The sequence below is a fragment of the Mobula birostris genome, chromosome 11 (assembly GCF_030028105.1).
Source record: "Mobula birostris isolate sMobBir1 chromosome 11, sMobBir1.hap1, whole genome shotgun sequence".
NCBI classification, from domain to species: Eukaryota; Metazoa; Chordata; class Chondrichthyes; order Myliobatiformes; family Myliobatidae; genus Mobula; species Mobula birostris.
In genome coordinates, this window is record NC_092380.1 from 75,051,020 (window position 1) to 75,070,762 (window position 19,743).

Below are 19,743 nucleotides of genomic sequence, written 5' to 3' on the forward strand. Positions count from 1 at the left end.
TATACTTCAAATAAAAATAATATTTCTTATAGTCCTGGGTCAGCATTGGTCTGGTGAAAATATGACAAATATGACACTATATCTTATTATGGTGATAGGCTCAGATAATTAGATTTCATCGCTATAATTGGAGCCAAAGGTCCACTCTTGATTAGTGTCTCTAGATAATTATTATAGCCACTCATAACTAATGGGTATAAAATGTAGGTTTTGGGTTTGGAAGTTATGGGGATATCTGGCATTGTCTAACTCTTCCTGAAGCAAGGATCAGGGATCTGTCTGGGGTGGAAAGGGACTAGATATGCACATTCATGAAAGTGAAGCTGGTAGAAAACAATATTCAAACCTCAATTATATGCATGAAGCAGCTCATTCATGTGAAAAGTGCACTCAAGGCTTTTGACTAATGGGTCTAAGAACAAAAAGGTACAAAAGGTTCCCAGCAGGCAGACTTCAATTACAGTAAGTAATGGACTGCAATTAGAGGAATAATAATCAAATCAAGTAATAATTGGAGACAATCATTACCCACTGATTGACTAAACAATATGTTGTGAGAAAGAAAGTGCTTTTTTGTTGTGTATACTTTGTTCTCTTTTCCTGGTCAATGTACCACAGCTATAGCAAGGAAACAGTACAACTTAGTTTGATTCTGGGTGATGAGGTGGAGAACTTAAGGAAGAAACAAACCACAATTTGAATAAGTAATTAATTGGACTTTAGTGTATTATGGCCATATGAGTATTAAGATGTTTGTGGACAAAAAGGAAAACTGAACTTTTGTTGAAGCTCAAGGGTACTTTATTGACCTGGAAGCATTTGTGTTAAAGGATGTGGGCTTCACTTGCAGACCAGCAGTTTTTCATGAAGCACATTGTTGCTCCACAAAAGTACAGCACATCCACAAAAACCACGACCTTTTCAAAATCTAATTAAATATTGAGCAGCAAAAGTGAGAAAAATATAAAGGCAAAAGTAAACATACATAGCAGAGGTGTACCACACCAAAAAACCTCAGTCCTCCTCCCGTAAGAAAGTCCAATACAGGGCCCCATAGCCTTTCAAAGATGTCCCCTCTGCCCTCATTACATAGTCTCAGTCTCTCCAAATGTAAAGTATTTGCTAGTTCTCTCAGCCACAGATCATACATAGGCACAGAGTCCATTTCCACCTTCGCAGGATTAACTTCTAGATTTTAATAGAATCAAAGGATATGGGCCGAGTGCAAAGTTCAAATTTCAAAGTAAATGTTATTATCAAAGTACATATATGTCACCATATACAACCATAAGATTCATTTTCTTGTGTGCATACTCAAAAAATCCAATAACCATAACAGAGTCATTGAAAGACCACACCCAACAGGATGGACAACCAGTGTGCAAAAGATGACAAATCGTGCAAATACAAAAGAATAAATGAATAAATAAGCAATAAATACTGATAACATGAGATGAAGAGTCTTTGAGAGTGAGTCCCAACATTTCAATGAATGAAGTTATCCCTTTTGGTTCAAGAGCCCGATGGCTGAGGGGCAGTAACTGTTTTTGGACCTGGTGGTACTTGTCCAGGAGATGGTGCTGAGATGAAAGATCAGTTATGATCTTATTCAATGGTGGTGTAGGCATAATGGGCAGAATGGTCTACTCCCAATTCTATTTCTTATTTTCTAAGAGCTTTATTAGATAACTAGTAATTATTTCTGCCACCACCCTGTAAGTCAATGGCAGAAAGATACAAAGCAAAACAAGAAGGAGTTTAGAGAAAAACATTGGAGATTAGTAATTAAAATAACCTGTCATTAGCTACTCTTGAAAAAGGCAGGGTGTTAAGAGTCAGGGTGTGGATCGCTCTGAGCGCCAAGCCGATTTGGAGAGGTTGAGAAATGCTTCTTTGGCAGCGAAATCTAGGCCCAGAGCAATTCGACTTGGTGGAACCCAGGATCTAATGCAAGGTATGATCCGCTGTTTGGACAATTTAAACACCGACCCAGATAGACCAGGGGCTTCCCTCTGTACAACGCTAAGACTGTGAAACTGCCCCTGGCTGCTGTGCTTCATGTCTGCGAACTTTGCAACGATATGATGAACTGAGTACCGAGGCTTTGGGCCTACTCCGAACTGCTCCGGGGATTTGAATCTAAGCACTCTGATTCTGAATGCTGTTGGTGTTGATTGCTTCAATTGTTTGCATGGTTTGTTTTTTTTTCCCCCTCTTTCTCTTTGCACATTGGAGGTTGGTCTTTATTGTTTTTTAAATGGCTTCTTTCAGCTTTGCGAATACCTGTACGCAAACAAATCTCAAGGTTGTATAAATTATACATTCCTTGATAATAAACGCTCTTTGAATCAAAGTGATTATAATGCATTGTGTATAAGAAGGTTATAAGAGTAGCCACGTATAGAAAAAGACAAACACTTGTGTAGATTTGATAGACAAGAGGCTATTTCATTGCTGTGGAATTATACAGATTAATGATCAGTTTTTCTTTATTGATATCCTTATATATTGAGTACCAAGGCTTTATTTCAGGTAAAAAGCAAAATTTACACTCTGGTTAATAAAACCTGTCCTAATACTGTAGTAGTTTACCCATGTTGTCTCATTAAAATAAAAACTGCAGTAAAAATAGTCACAAGGCAATACTGAAGCATATCTGAGTGTTGTCTCATTCACTTGTCAAAGCATTAAATCAAAGAATCAGCATATAGATTGGAGCTGTTGTTATTCCTAATACATTTCCTGATGTTAGCTCTTTCCACTTTCTACAGTGACTCAAAGTTGAGCATCTCTGAGATACTGAATTAAATCAGAGCAAAACTCCTTCACCTCGACATAATATACTTTGCAGAAAAGATAGCTTAAATCTGCCTGATTTTTTGAGAGCAATAAATGAGCTACATCCGTCAGTGGCAATTGCTCCACTGTATTTAATCACAGCTTATCTTCTCCATTCATCTCTATTTAATTCACAAGACACGTCCATTTGCCTCATTCTCCACACAGTTTTGCATTAAGATTTAATTAACACATATTAGAGCAATCTTTTAACTTATGACTGGAATCTGGGCATGAGTGATGAGGAGAACGGTGAATGGTCTGTTCAAAACTCTACAGAGGGACAGACAATATTAACTACTAGATCTTATTTACATGGTCTGACTCAGAATCTCACTCGTGGTCAATAGGGATTACATCACCACAGATGGCTGGAAGAGAGGATTTGGGCAGGGTGATAAGCTGGTATGGGCAAATGGGTAAAATGATCCACTGGGACTGTCAGCGGGAGGGTGATCATGATTTTCAGATATTTGACAAGGAGAGACCAAAGTATTCTTTTAAGAACAGAAGCCATGCCTCCTTCTCTCCCATGTGATCTTTAAAACCACCTAGTATGATCATTTTCCTTGTTGTGGATCCGCACTGACATCAACTTTTGACCATGATTGAAAAAGCATCTATTAAACCCAAGTAAGTCACGAGCATGCAACATTTACATTAGTCTCCCATTCTTCAATTAGGGAAAGATATCCTATAATTGATTTCAAGTATATTAGTCTCCCATTCTTCAATTAGGGAAAGATATCCTATAATTGATTTCAGACAAGTGAAAGTGATCATGAAGGGGAATGTGTCATAACTGATACAACTCCAGTTCATTCTCATCTTGCCTTGGTTTCACCCATTTTTTACCTTTTCTCAGATATACTTGATATTTAAGTTTTGGAGTTCAGTGATATAACTAGGGCAATCCACAACACAAGAAATAAGAATATCAGAATTCAGATTTAGTCATTTACAAAGTACTTTCCATCACCATAACATTCCTCAGTAAGTAAGTCTTACAGTACCTTAAAAAGGATGTACAAAATGTACATAACCAATCCAAATCCATACACAGGTATGATCCGGGCCATAAAACCTTTGTTACCACCTCCAGCATTTCCACCCTTTGCTTTGGCAATTGAGTCAGTCTGGTGGGACTTGGGGAGATGGGGACGTGCTGACCATTGCTGCTTGGATTTTGAGACCATTGGGTGCTGTGCCATGGGAGATGGTCGATTAGACCTTGCTGCAAAAAGAAGACATTAAAATGTTAATGGATCACTTGGGTTTTGATTTGCATTGATAAGGTTCTTTTTGTTTAAAATGCATGATGGGAACTTGACATCTAGGTTAGAGTTGACAGGAGTACTTCATCAAACACTAATAAGGCTTAAATTGGAAAAAAAAATGTTTTGCTGAATATAAAAATTCAAGATCAAATACACTGCAAAAATATGAGAATAGAGAATGTTTTGGCGATTGATACTAATAAGTAAAGCTGTTAGTGTACAGTAGCACATTGATTATGTTACCTCAGTAGCAACTAGAGTCCCAGACGACTGTTCCAGAACCAGGATTCCAAATCCCACTGTATTAACTAAGGAATGTTTCAACAAACTAAATTCCCTTTAACAAAATGATTACGTTTCTAAAATATTAAACAACATATGTGTATACAATCATATACTCACATAGTGCCTTTTTACTAAAAAGAGAGTCTGAATATTGCCTGATTAAAGAGCTGTTTTCCTTGAATAATTCAATGGAAAAGGATAAATTTACTCATACTGGAAAGGTAAGTGCCTTGGCATATTTTGACACTGTGACATCTAATGGCAGTGATAGTGATAATAATACTGGGCAAATATATCGTCCAAGAGCAAGTATTTGAAAAGAAGTTAGAGGCCTTTCATTAAAAGTATTATTAAAGGTATTTAAAACAAATAGCCAATTTCATAGTTGCTATCTATTAAAACACTATGAAATATATAACTTAATGTAAGACAGTTTTGACTTTCAGTTGCTGATTAATTAGATGTTCCAAATTTGTTCGCGTCTTACAAGTCAGGAAACCTACTATTTTGTAGTTTGACTAGTCATCTTGTATTTTTTAATGAGTTTTCCTTTTTTTTATTGGTTCTTACAAGCATTTACCTACTACTGATTTACTAGCATGCCACCAGCTGTTTTGTAACTTGGAAGAAATCAATAAATTATGATAGAGCAGATGTAATGCGGCAGGAAGAGAGTGCTGAAGGTAGACTGAACGAACTGATACAAGCTACAGCAGTTTTGAATTAAATGTTTGTATCACTGAAAAAGATCAAGAACATGGAGAAATATATTCTTAATTGCTTATGCAGCTGAGCTGGATGATAATATAAATTCGCACTTTTCTGAGTCTAATTGTTTTAAGATTTCCAATACCAGAAAGCTTTGATTAAATGCCAAATTTTCTTCTATGTTTAGAAAATGTCAACAGAGCTTTATTGCACATTATATGCTGTCCAGGTTTATGTTGTTAAACTGACTTATAAAAGTCATTTGAAACAAATTTTAAAATGTAATTCAAAAAGAAAATCATATGCAAAGGGATGAAGTAAACTTTGAAGGAACAGGTCTCGAAAATCTTTTTCCAAATACACTAATAGAATTATTAGAATAAAGGATTGATTCAGTGACAAATTCTTCATGGGATCATGGAAAATTTTTGTGGGCTAGATATGATAAAGTTTGATTATGTGTTAACATCACTTATTTATGATATAAATATATTAAACTAAATGAAATCAATAGAACTTGGTTGATATTTTGAAATTTGTCATATGGATATGGAATAGAATAATGTTCTCAAATTCATCTTTAAGAGCATACAATATGTTTACTTCTTTAATAAAAACTTCCTCAATTTATTTTTGCTATATTCTATTACTGCAAAGAATTATTTTGTCAATAGTGCACAAAGGATAAATTACCTATTTTTTCAGTAAATGTGGATATCTATGATCTGAACATTTCATCAATACTATTGCCATTTAATTAATCTCTTAGTCGAAATGCTAACTTTCATATGTTCACTGTTAACTGGAAACAACACAGTGAGATTTCATGGCACCACCATGCGGACTTTGAAAAGATGACACCTTGAGATAACCACATGAAGTTTTCAAAATTATGAAGGTGATTGGCAAAATTGTTGCATTACTAGTAATTTACCCTTGACATTGCCCACATTAGGGCAGAGCTGCAGTGTTTTGTGACAGCAGTAGTGACTCTCTCACAAAATTTAGCATAAAAATATATAATGAATTATTCAGCTGCTAAATTTGGTCTCTGTTAATCTATCCTGAAACTTTTAAGACCAAATGCAGTCTATTTGCTTCAAAAGGTACACATCAAGATTGAGCTAATTTCTTGAGATGCTCTGTGTTAATTGGAAAATTCCAAATGTGCCCAATTTTGATTTGTGTTTTTTTTTTGCTGTTTTAATTGGTGTATATGTAACAAAGGCTTTGTGTTCTGTTTAAAGAGTAAGGATCATTTTAGGCACAAAGGTAGCAAAGTGCAGATTTTATGTGATATTTAATTGGGCAAATTTTCCATTTGACTGATCCAATATCTTACTAATATGTAGAACTTTGTGCAGTTTGAGTCTATCCTTTAGATAGGTTAGTAAAGCAGCAGACAGGTTATAGCATAGATTCACACCGATACCATTTGTATAGAGGAAATACAGTATAAACATACAGCAAAATTGAGGCTTATTTCTTTTTATAGGCTGATTCAACAACAGGAATTTAAAATTATGCACTAAATGGATTGTATTATTTGAAAAAGGCATTTGTTGATAATAGGATGTAAGAAATGATAAAAGTTAATTTTAAATTAATTTGAAATTAAAGACAGCATAAGAAAATAATTGAATAAGTAAAGATAGTAAGGCATTGCTTTGCAGAAAGACTAATAAGTGACAAGTGGCTGACAAGAGAAATTAGGGATAGTATCAATTCCAAAGAAGAAGCATACAAATTAGCCAGAAAAAGTGGCTCACCTGAGGACTGGGAGAAATTCAGAGTTCAGCAGAGGAGGACAAAGGGCTTAATTAGGAAGGGGAAAAAAGATTATGAGAGAAAACTGGCAGGGAACATAAAAATGGACCGTAAAAGCTTTTATAGATATGTAAAAAGGAAAAGACTGGTAAAGACAAATGTAGGTCCCCTACAGACAGAAACAGGTGAATTGATTATGGGGAGCAAGGACATGGCAGACCAATTGAATAATTACTTTGGTTCTGTCTTCACTAAGGAGGACATAAATAATCTTCCAGAAATAGTAGGGGACAGAGGGTCCAGTGAGATGGAGGAACTGAGCGAAATACATGTTAGTAGGGAAGTGATGTTAGGTAAATTGAAGGGATTAAGGGCAGATAAACCCCCAGGGCCAGTCTGCATCCCAGAGTGCTTAAGGAAGTAGCCCAAGAAATAGTGGATGCATTAGTGATAATTTTTCAAAACCTGTTAGATTCTGGACTAGTTCCTGAGGATTGCAGGGTAGCTAATGTAACCCCACTTTTTAAAAAAGGAGGGAGGGAGAAACCAGGGAATTATAGACCGGTTAGCCTAACGTCGGTGGTGGGGAAACTGCTGGAGTCAGTTATCAAAGATGTGATAACAGCACATTTGGAAAGCGATGAAATCATCGGACAAAGTCAGCATGGATTTGTGAAAAGAAAATCATGTCTGACGGATCTCATAGAATTTTTTGAGGATGTAGTAGGGTGGATAGGGGAGAACCAGTGGATGTGGTATATTTGGATTTTCAGAAGGCTTTTGACAAGGTCCCACACAGGAGATTAGTGTGCAAACTTAAAGCACACGGTATTGGGGGTAAGGTATTGATGTGGATAGAGAATTGGTTAGCAGACAGGAGGCAAAGAGTGGGAATAAACGGGACCTTTTCAGAATGGCAGGCAGTGACTAGTGGGGTACCGCAAGGCTCAGTGCTGCGACCCCAGTTGTTTACAATATATATTAACGACTTGGATGAGGGAATTAAAAGCAGCATCTCCAAGTTTGCGGATGACACGAAGCTGGGCGGCAGTGTTAGCTGTGAGGAGGATGCTAAGAGGATGCAGGGTGACTTGGATAGGTTGGGTGAGCGGGCAAATTCATGGCAGATGCAATTTAATGTGGATAAATGAGAAGTTATCCACTTTGGTGGCAAAAATAGGAAAACAGATTATTATCTGAATGGTGGCCGATTAGGAAAAGCGGAGGTGCAACGAGACCTGGGTGTCATTATACACCAGTCATTGAAAGTGGGCATGCAGGTACAGCAGGCGGTGAAAAAGGCGAATGGTATGCTGGTATGCTGGCATTTATAGCGAGATGATTCGAGTACAGGAGCAGGGAGGTACTACTGCAGTTGTACAAGGCCTTGGTGAGACCACACCTGGAGTATTGTGTGCAGTTTTGGTCCCCTAATCTGAGGAAAGACATCCTTGCCATAGATGGAGTACAAAGAAGGTTCACCAGATTGATTCCTGGGATGGCAGGACTTTCATATGAAGAAAGACTGGATGAACTAGGCTTGTACTCGTTGGAATTTAGAAGATTGAGGGGGGATCTGATTGATAAGTATAAAATCCTAAAGGGATTGGACAGGCTAGATGCAGGAAGATTGTTCCCGATGTTGGGGAAGTCCAGAACGAGGGGTCACAGTTTGAGGATAAGGGGGAAGCCTTTCAGGACTGAGATTAGGAAAAACTTCTTCACACAGAGAGTGGTGAATCTGTGGAATTCTCTGCCACAGGAAACAGTTGAGGCCAGTTCATTGGCTATATTTAAGAGGGAGTTAGATACGGCCCTTGTGGCTACGGGGATCAGGGGGTATGGAGGGAAGGCTGGTGTAGGGTTCTGAGTTGGATGATCAGCCATGATCATAATAAATGGCGGTGCAGGCTCGAAGGGCAGAATGGCCTACTCCTGCACCTATTTTCTATGTTTCTATTTTTAGATGCAAATGGGAGCATGAAGTTAAAACCAAGCATTGAATGTGATCATGTTTTCTTTTAAAGAGACATGAGTTGCAAGCAGTCTAGTTAACAACAGCATAATAATCATGCTCTGGTTCTACAAGACAAACTATTCTTTAGTTGATGAGATTGAAGTTGTACTTCTCACAACTCCTCACATGTACATTCTTTTCCCCTGCCACAAAGCACATTAATATCCCAAGCACGGCAGAGATCAATACAAACACAAAACACAGCATTAAAAAGAATTGAGAAGAGAGAAGAATAGGAAGTTGAACTCAACTAGAAAATATTAGAGCTAAAGACCAATCCCATTTGTCCACATTAAGTCCATATACTTCTGCTTTTGCCTATTTAATCGTCTGTCAAAATGTCTCTTGACCAAAAGGGGATAACTACACTCAACTTCACTTGTCCCATCATTGAAATGTTCCCACAACCAATGATCTCACTTTCAAGGGCTCTATCTCATTATCTCGTGATGTCATTATTTATTGCTATTTATTTATATTTGCATTTGCATGATTTGTTGTCTTCTGCACTCTGGCTGATCTTTCATTGATCCTGTTACAGTTACTATTCTATACATTTGCTGAGTATGCCCACAAGAAAATGAATCTCAGGGTTGTATATGGTGACATAGATGTACTTTGATCTTTGAACTTTAAAGTGGTAATTGTATCTGCTTCTACCACCTCCACTGCAGCATGTTCCAGATACCAACCACTTCCTGTGTTAAAAAAATCTCAGACAAACTCATTAAAACTCCTTCCTCTCACATTAAAACAATGCTCTCTTATTTTTGATGCTTGTATTATGAGAAAAAGATTTTTACTATCTCCCTTATCTATGCTGCTCATAATGTTACATCAGGTCACCCCTCAGCCTCCATCAGTCCAGGGAAACAAACCCATCCTCTCCAATTTCTCCTCATAACTGAGGTTATCCAATCCAGGCTGCAGTCTGGTGAATCACCTCTGCACTCCCTCTACTGCAATCATTCTTTTGACAGCATAGCAAACATAAATACACATAATGCTCCTTGTGTGACTTAACCAGGGTTTTTTGAAGTTGTAGCATACCAACACTTATACTCTATGTCCTGATCTACAAAGATGAGCCTGCCATATGTCTTCTTTACCATCCTATTGGCTAGGGTTGTCACTTTTACTCCAAGTCTCTTTTTTCATCAACATTCTTCAGTGCCCTGCCATTTACTGTTTCCTTCCTACCCCAACTTGATTTCCAAAATTCATCAGTTCATACTTGTGAGATTACATTCTATCTGCCAGTGCTCCACTCAACTTTCTGTCTAATCTATATTTTTTCTCAATAAGGTCTGTTTACAGAAGGGCTTTGCAGAATTCACAGTATCATGCAATAGGAAGTAGAGCCATTTTTATGGAAATTAAGAACATTTTTATCCAAGATGCATATGATTCATTATATTATTGGCCTATCTGAACTATAGAGAAAACACAAATAAGCAGGATGGTTAAACAGTATGGTATATGCTGGGATAGAGTCAAATAGCACTGGAATTAGAAAAGTGAAAGCAGTGAAAGGGTGGGATTTTCTGAGCATACCTAATCCCAACCTTGATGCAACACTCTAAATTAGAAGTATAATTCTAGTTATGAAAGAACATTTGGGTAAGATTGTATTTGTTTGACATGGTATTGTTTTGAAATTAGAAAGCTGCAATTGTTCAATTGTTAAATCCAGTTTTTTGTTGTTTCGGAAATTTCCTCTCCAATATGTTTTCTTGTTTCCAGTAAGCAAATAACTTTACTGCAAAATTATCTTCTGTCAAATCCACTTATTTGTTCCACTGCTTGAAGGGCCTGAAACAGGGAATCATAGGTATAAGATTAAAATTAGAGCCCGAAACTTTTCACACACACATTGTGTTAGAGTGTACTTCATACTTAAATCTCACAAGTTAACATTTACGTTAACAGCTTAAGAAATTATATCATGCCATGCCCTAAGAGCATGAGTGCTGGTCACCTATTTTCTTCCACAACTAATAGTACACAGAATAAAATTATCACAAGCATACCTTGCACTCCTTGAAGATTAGACAGACTGTAATCTATGCCTTTATAGGATCAAACATCTATCTTCTGCTTCAGTCATGTCTTCTGAACGTTTCTGACAACGTCGAAAATCTAGCAGCTCCATTAGTTCCACGTGGTAAATGCCATCAGTTCCTACATACTGGTCTGGAGCTTAGAAAAACATAACTCCAGATCCTGGCTAAACTCTGCCCACAATTTCCAAGCTGTGTCCCATTCCTGAGGCTGCAATTTGCAGGAATTTTCCATCATTAGATGACTGCAAGCTAGAAAGATATCAGGGTACATAGCATGTTCTTTTAATTACTTGTAATATTTTTAGTTACGTATGTGCTTTAGATGTATTCATTTTATATTTAATAGTTCTTAAATATTATTGAACCTCAGGTCATACTTGAGCATTGAATAAGAAATTATGACAGAGGGCAGAGCTATAGATTTGGACAAAGGTCCCAGAAGAGTTTCGTGACAGGGGCTTGATGTGGGCTTCCTCAGTATCTCAGTTCAGGATGGCGTTAGCCAGTTAGATTAGCATTGCAAAACAAAATCAAGTATGTTTAGCTATGGGAAATTGACAAGTGAACGTGGAAAGCACTCGGAAAAATCTAGCTTATGATTTTATAAATATCCTTCTGAAGTACATAAAATTCAAGGAAATGTGAATACACTGTAATCTGAAATATGACTTACAATTAAAATTTATATAACATTCTTTCTCCTGCTTTTACATAACTGTGGTGTATTTAATATTTCAGTAATATTGTAAATATACTGTTTTATGAAGAATTCTTTGTTGTTTACATAACTCATGATCTGTTGTATGTAAGAAATAAGTGAATGGCGTACAGATGGAATACAGTGTTGGGAAATGTATGATAATACATTTTGGTAAAAAAAAACAGTAGTGCAGATTATTATCTAAATGGTAAGAAGGTTCAAACATCACAGGTGCAGAGGGACTTGGGAGTCCTCGTGCAAGACTCCAAGAAGGTTAATTTACAGGTCGAGTCTGTGGTAAAGAAGGCAAACGCAATGTTAGCATTTATTTCAAGGGGAGTAGAATGTAAAAGCAATGAGATAATGCTGAGCCTTTATAAGACACTAGTCAGGCCACACTTGGAGTATTATCAGCAGTTTTGGGGCCCATGCCTCAGAAAGGATGTGTTGTCATTGGAGAGAGTACAGAGGAGGTTCATGAGAATGATTTTGGGAATGAAGGGGGGGGGGTTAACATATGAGGAGCATTTGGCAGCTTTGGGCCTGTACTCACTGGAATTTAGAAGAATGCAGGGGGATCTCATTGAAACCTGCCAAATGTTGAAAGGACTAGATAGGGTGAATATGAAGAGATTGTTTCCTATGGTGGGGTATCCAGAACTAGTGTGCACAGCCTCAAAATTGAGGGGCGATCTTTTAGAACAGAGGAGGGTCTTTCTTAGTCAGAGAGTAGTGAATTTGTGAAATGCTCTGCCACAGACTGCGGTGGAGGCCAAGTCTGTGGGTATATTTAAGGTGGAAGGTGACTGTTTTCTGATTGGTCAGAGCATCAAAGGATATGGCGAGAAGGCAGGTGAATGGGATTCAGGATCAGCCATGATGGCAGAGCAGATTAAATGGGCCGAAAGGCCTAATACTACTCCTATGTCTTATGGTCTTTATCATTGCGCCACCATGTAAACAACTTACACCAGAAATGAATGGCAAATTAATTAAAATGGAATTGGACAGTGGCTCGGCTGTTTCAGGCATTCCACAAAATGAGTTTGACAGCATTTCAAAGACACTGAATTGAAGCCTGCAGATATCCAGCTAAGAACCTATGGAGAAAAGATCATTCCTGTGGGGATAACATTCATAACAGTGAAATACAACAACAAGCCACGTTGGGCTTGTATGTGGTAAAAACAGGGGGGTCAGTATTGTGGGGGCAAGAGTGGCTGAGACAATGACAACTTGATTGGAGACCCATCCACCATTTGCATGACACATCCCCTGCAAAAGAGTCAACTGAAAGTGAATTAAGAAAGGTACTGGATGATGCCACAGTATTGTTCAAGGATGGTATTGAAAAACTCAGACATATCAAGGGTAAAGTAATGTTAAATGAAAATGCCACACCCAAGTTTTACAAAGCTGTCCAGTTTCTTATCCAATCTATGATAAAATAGCCAGTGAGCTATCGAGCCTGATCACAAACAAGAGAAAATCTGCAGATGCTCAAAATCCGAGCAATACACACAAAATGCTGGAGAAACTCAGCAGGCCTGAAGCATCCACTTTCCATAGATGCTGCCTGGCCTGCTGAGTTCCTGCAGCACTTTGTGTGTATTGCATGGAGCTTGAAGGAATTCTTTCCAAGTTTGAGTGGAGCTCATGGGCGATGCCAGTGGTCCCAGTAGCCAAGAAGAATGGGTCTGTTAGGATCTTTGGTGATTTTCAGGTAACCGTCAACCCAGGATTGAAAGTATATCGATACCCTCTGCCCAGGATTGAGGATATCTTTGTAAATCTTTCTGAGGGAAACACTTCAGCAAAGTCAACTTAGCTGAGGCCTACTTACAGATGGAGATGGAAGAAGAGGCCTAAAATGTTTCTCACCATAAGCACTCACAAAGGGCTTTATCAGTATAATATGTTAATTTTGGAGTAGCATCTGCACCTGCACTCTGCCAGAAAGCTATGGACTAGGTGCTGTAGGGCAGCCCAGGTGCTCAGTGTTACCTGGATGACATCATTGCTACTGGTGAGGATGACAAGGAACATCTCCAAAATCTTAAAAGACAGTGTTAAAAAGATTAGAAGACTATGGGTTCAGAACACAATACAACAAGCGTGAATTATTTAAACCAAGTATCACTTACTGTGGTCACACCATTGAAGCACAGATTTATACAAGTGTGCTGAGAAAATTCAAGCAATGGTGTATGCCCCAAGGCCAAAGGACGCGCCACAGTTGCGGTCTTTTTTAGGATAAAAAATGGCAATGGACAAAGCAGTGTGAGGTGGCTCTCCAAAAGGCAAAGGAAATGGTGATATCAGACACTGTACTCACACATTACGATCCATCATCCAATGAAGCTTGGTAGTGATACCTCACCTTATAGTGTAGGTACAGTCATGTCACATGTTATGAGTGATGGCAGTGAACCCATAGCCAAACAGGCCTTGAGTTTGTGGTGTAAAACGTTTCAAACTGTACTTGTATGGGAGAGTGATTACCCTTGTTACTGATCATCAACCACTAGTGTCCATTTTCAATCCACAGCAGAGAGTTCCACTAACAGCAGGAGAACAAATGCGGAGGTGGGCTCTTTTCCTTGGAGGCCACAATTACAAGATCAAATTCAAAAGGTTGATTAATCATGGAAGTGCTGATGGATTAACCCGCTTACCTTTGGTAAAGGAAATATCTGAAAAAATTATAAAAGGGTACACTCCTCTTGACATAGTCTCCCTGTTGCAAATTAAAGCCTCCCTATTACCGCAGAGATGAAACAAAGGGAAAACCAAAAATGACACCACACTATCTCAAGTCTACATGGCAACCCAACATAGCTAGAATGTGCAGCTGATTTTCCAGTTCGCCTATTTTTACCAGTGCTGTGATGAACTTGCCATTGACGGGGGTTGCCTTATGTGAGGAATGAGAGCCATTGTACCATCCAAGCTGAGAGCTAAAACGTTTGAGGTGCTACATGCCAGTCAACTAGGTGTGGTGAAAATGAAAGTGTTGGCTTGAAGCTTTGTCCGGTGGCCTGTGATAGATCACCAGATTAGGCAGTTCACTATATACTGTCCGGGATGCGAACACGTCCAGAAGATGCCAAGTGCAGTGCCTCTTCCTCCCTGGGAATGGCCTGCATTGTCCTGGCAGAGGATTCAAGTGGATTTTGCCGGACCACTTATGGGCACAAATTTCTTGGTAGTAGTGGATGCAGGTACAAAGAGGCCAGAAGTATTCCAAATAGCCTCCACTACAGGCTCGCACACAGTTGATATGTTCAGAAGCCTCTTCTCAAGGATAAATGTTCCAGAACACTTAGTCAGTAACAATGAACCACTGTTTTTTTTGCAGAACAGTTTCAGTCATTCCTGAAAATGAACGGAGTAAGACATATTACATCTGCACAGTACTACACAGCTGCAATTGGCTTGGCAGAAAGTTTTGTCCGGAGTCTAAAGAACACTCTACAAGCAATGTCAGTAGAACACACAGCACTAACACTGAATCAGAAGCTTGCCAAGTTCCTCCTTGCATATCACAATATAGCACAGTCCACAACCAACAACTTACCAGCTACTGTATGTCGTTCCATGATCGTTCCTTACACTCACACTTGGATTTCCTCAAACCCAATCTCAGAATGTGTATGCAGCACAGACAGCTGAGACAAATTGAGGTCTCCTAAAACAAGGACATTTGATGTTTCACTCCTGGACAATCAGTCCTGGCAAGGGACTACAGAGGTGATCAAAAGTGGGTATGGAAACATTAAGGACAGAACTGGACCACTCTCCTACACAGTGGAGATTGTGTCTGATGCCATCTGGAGGCAACACATTGATCAGTTAAGGAGAGCAGAGTCAATTATTAGAGAAGAAAGGTGTCCAGAACTGTCAGAACAATTCCTGCAACCCAGTATTGACTCCTAGGGCCACCACAGGGGAGGCCCCAAAACACCTGAGATTATTTCTCAGCCACAAGTCTCACCTGCCAAGCAAAGTGAACCCTCTCACCTCACCACGTCCGTCAAGAAAGACATTATCCCAAAAGAATATGAAATCCCCCACAGCATTTAAATCTTTAGGCCTGATTGGAACAATTTAAAATTTACTCTGCTGTGGCTGTCTATATAGTAGTTGTATTATATAGTATACTGTGTATATAAGATTACTAGAGAGCAATATGTTACATATTTGAATTGGAGTTTATAGCAAAGCAGGGAGAAGTATTGTGTATATAATATTTCAGTAATATTTGAGTAATATTGCTAATATATTGCTTGACTAAGCATTATTTGTTGTTTACATAATTCATTATGTGTAAGAAGTATGTGAATGGCATACGTCATTACAGCACTACATCATATGTGAGCACCTCATGAAAGAAGAGAAACTAACTAGACACATTCCCTAGATCCCATGTTTTCTATCAATTAGATTCTGCAGTTACAAAACATAAAAATAACATAAGAACATAAGAAATACTCGGAAGCCTGCTCTGCCATCCAAAAAAATCATGGCTAATATGACCATGTACTCAGCTCCATCTACAGCACCTGTTTTGTCCCCTGTTATGCAAAAATCTATCTAACTGTGCACTGAATATATTTAATGAGGTAGCCTCTATTGCTTCCCTGGACAGTGTATTCCACAGATTCACTACTCCCTGGGAAAAGCATTTTTTCCTCATCTTCGCCCTAAATCTACTCTCCCGAATCTTGAGGCAATGTCCTCTGGTTTTAGACTCACTTATCAGTGGAAACAACTTTCCTGCCTCTATCTTATCTGTCCCTTTCATACTCTTATATTATTTTTCTTCTGTGTTATCACCATTAATAACTGCCCTATGCCTCAGCATAAGAGAAACTGCATTCAGAGAGTCAGAAGACTGTCAGCCCACCAGGATTCAGAATTAATGAGAAATTATTCATCCAATGGTAACTGCACTCCAGGACCAGGGTCAACTAGACCTCAATTACTGAGCAACTGTTGGAAGACGCCAATTGCATTTGTGTGTGTCTGAGACCAAGCTCCAAGACACTGCCAATTTGCTTCCAAAGCATATAAGGTAAACAACTACAAGGCCAGGGTCCTCCATAATCCCACTTCTGTTGCTCCACACGGTCCTCTCACAATCCAGGTTTACAGCAAGTCTCCAGAAACATGAACCACTTCCCATCTCTCAGTAAAGGCAAGAAGAAATTCACCTCTGCTTTCATTGCGCCAGTACTGCCTTTTATTGCTGGAGGATAGGTTATGACAAACCATGTTGTACTGGGCAGCAGTGACTCTTGTGCTCCTGTATCCTTCCACCATTTGAATTACCTGCGCCTTTTCCAGTCTAGTCTGAAATCCTTCACCCGTGAAATCATTTTAGTAAATGACTTTCTCCAAAACTTTACGTCCTTACAGAATTAGAATTTGTATCTATGTTCAATTGCTGTCTCAGCAATCACTGGATGACCTCAGTAAGGATGCAGAAGATTTAACAAGATTTTGAAATTAGGAGTAGGAGAAGGTCAATTGACCTGCAGATCTGCTCTACTCTTCAATGAGATCATGTCTAAACTGACCTTGGCCTCACTCCAACTACTACTTTCTCCCCACTATCCTTAACCTCTGCAAATACCTAGCTATCTCACAGCCTCTGTAACTCCCTAGTCCTACTCATCCCCATGTCAAGCAGGCAGCCTCTTATTCTCCTGTGCCTTCTCATTTGGCATTCTTCCGCGAATGGAAATATACTTCCAATAACTACTTGTCAAGCCCTTCAGAATTAGAAACACCAGTGACGACTAGCCACTAAAGTTTAAATAACTAACTAAAGGATTAAAAACCCCTCGGGTAACACTTGCCCTCTTATCCAAAGAGGCACTAGAAATTCCCACGCATATGAACAGTAAATATAATAAGGAGTTCAGGAGACAGCACGATTGGAAACATTTCAGGATGTTCTTGAAAAAAGCCACAGTGAGAAAAGAAATCCCAACTAGGGTGTTTTTGTTTTGGTTTGCCTTCTGACAAGAAGTAACAATGATTGGTCTCACTTACACACCTCTTGACTTAAGCTACTGCCTTTGTTAATGATGACTGGACAAAGATTCCTGACACTGATTCTTATTGTTTTTTGTACTATGCTGTTGTAGAGGAACAAACTAGCTGTTAGATCTCATAAGCATACAGCCGAAATTTGAAAGATGTATTCCTTGTTTGATCCTCATCTATCTTTTAGGTCAGTTTTTTGAAAGTGCTAAATTCAATTGTTTGAGCAAACTGAAGAGAAAACATGTTTCTGTTGTGCATTTCTGAATTAAAACTTTTCAACTTGTCTTATTTTATCATCTGTGTTCTGGTAAGGACCAGTGCGCTACTTAACTCATCCTTGCCTACTGTGCCTTTGGTTGCTGGGTTACCATTTGTATAAATAACTATTGCAAGTGTTCATCTACATTACCTATTCTTTTATTTCCAGATGTGAAGGTATTAGAAAATGTCACTCAGAATTCATGGCATTAATCTGAATAAGCTCCTAAGAGAGTAACATTTTAAATAATGTAAATTGCATTTGTTAAGTTTTCTGCCTTTTTTACTGATTGGTTCCAAATAGGCTCATCATTCTTTACAATTGGCAACATTGCTGCCAGTGTTTCCATCACTGGGGTATTACCCCTTTTACTGCTGTTTAAAATAGGCAATAATTTCACATTGAAATTTATTCTATTATTGCAAACAGGTAATTGGAAGTTATTGGTTAGCTGTAAGGCAAATGAGGACTTGACAGTGTTTTTAAAATTGAAAAGTCAACAAAAATAGCTATTTAAAAAAATCAATGCATCTCAAAGGGCAATTTCCTTGTCTGGATGTTTCTATTTACAATTTCCAGTCAATTTCATAAATTTAAACTGAAGTAGAAACCTCTAGCATTCGGGTTAATTGTTTCAACAGACCTATCTCTAAGCAAATTACCAAAACCTGAAACTTCTTTAACCCTTTGAGGTTTTATGGGTAAAGCTTTTCTGCATAATTCTGAAAAGTAATGACTCAGATAGTCTTGTTTCCGGACTACCTCCTGAACCTAATGATCATTCTTAACTGTTCTGGATTTGGTGAGCTAAGCTGACCCTGTGTAGCTAAGAGGTGTCCTTTGAGGCAGACAGGTCTCTACATTGTAAGAAGATCTCAGCTCTTGGATCCTGAGGCCAAGCCAGTCTTTGACGACTCACCACTATCAAAGTTGTTTACCAATTGTTTAAATAATCAAACATTTTTAAAAAAGTAAACAAATGTAATATTATATAATAAAGCAATTTAAAATACTAGAAAATAATTTAAAATATTACGAGGTAAAATATACAAACCACTTACGTTTTCTTTATATGGTTGGACACTGTATCTGAATAAATGAGGTTGCAGTTCTTGGACCAGGTTCCTCTGGAATTAGGCTGAGGGTCCTGATTTGGCCCTTCTCCTAAGGGTGCTGATGCTCCAATGCAGGGGTCAGTGCTGGATACAGTGACAGAGCAAGAGCTCAGATGTATAGCAATGTGACTCCCAGTTTCTCTCTGACTTCTTGTTGGACCAAGCATGTGTGGAAATTCTGGATTAGTTGAACTCTAAGCTATTAGTATATGTCAATTCTCAGTGAAACTACTGGCTAAAGGTAAGCTTGAGCTGAGTCAAGCAGTGCAGATATGCATTCTATTTTGTCTCAATTCTTGAAATAACATTGTTTGTAAATTTTAGATTTGTATTTTTATACACAAATGAGTGAACACGTGCAATCAGGGTTGTATCGATGATTCAAACTTAATATTTAAAAACTAATGCAACATACATCAAAGTTGCTGGTGAACACAGCAGGCCAGGCAGCATCTGTAGGAAGAGGTGCAGTCGACGTTTCAGGCCGAGACCCTTCGTCAGGACTAACTGAAGGAAGAGTGAGTAAGGGATTTGAAAGTTGGAGGGGGAGGGGGAGATCCAAAATGATAGGAGAAGACAGGAGGGGGAGGGATGGAGCCAAGAGCTGGACAGGTGATAGGCAAAAGGGGGACGAGAGGATCATGGGACAGGAGGTCCAGGAAG

General features: G+C 38.6%; 1 protein-coding gene across 1 annotated transcript in view; it reads right to left on the minus strand.

Moving 5' to 3' along the window:
- LOC140205192 (protein RIC-3-like) overlaps positions 1-19,743 on the minus strand; it is a 79,945-nt gene that overhangs the window by 16,905 nt on the left and 43,297 nt on the right. Inside the window, exon 2 of the mRNA XM_072272542.1 lies at positions 3,852-4,072. Within this exon, the coding sequence (XP_072128643.1) occupies positions 3,852-4,072 (221 nt within the window). The remainder of the gene's footprint in view (positions 1-3,851; positions 4,073-19,743) is intronic.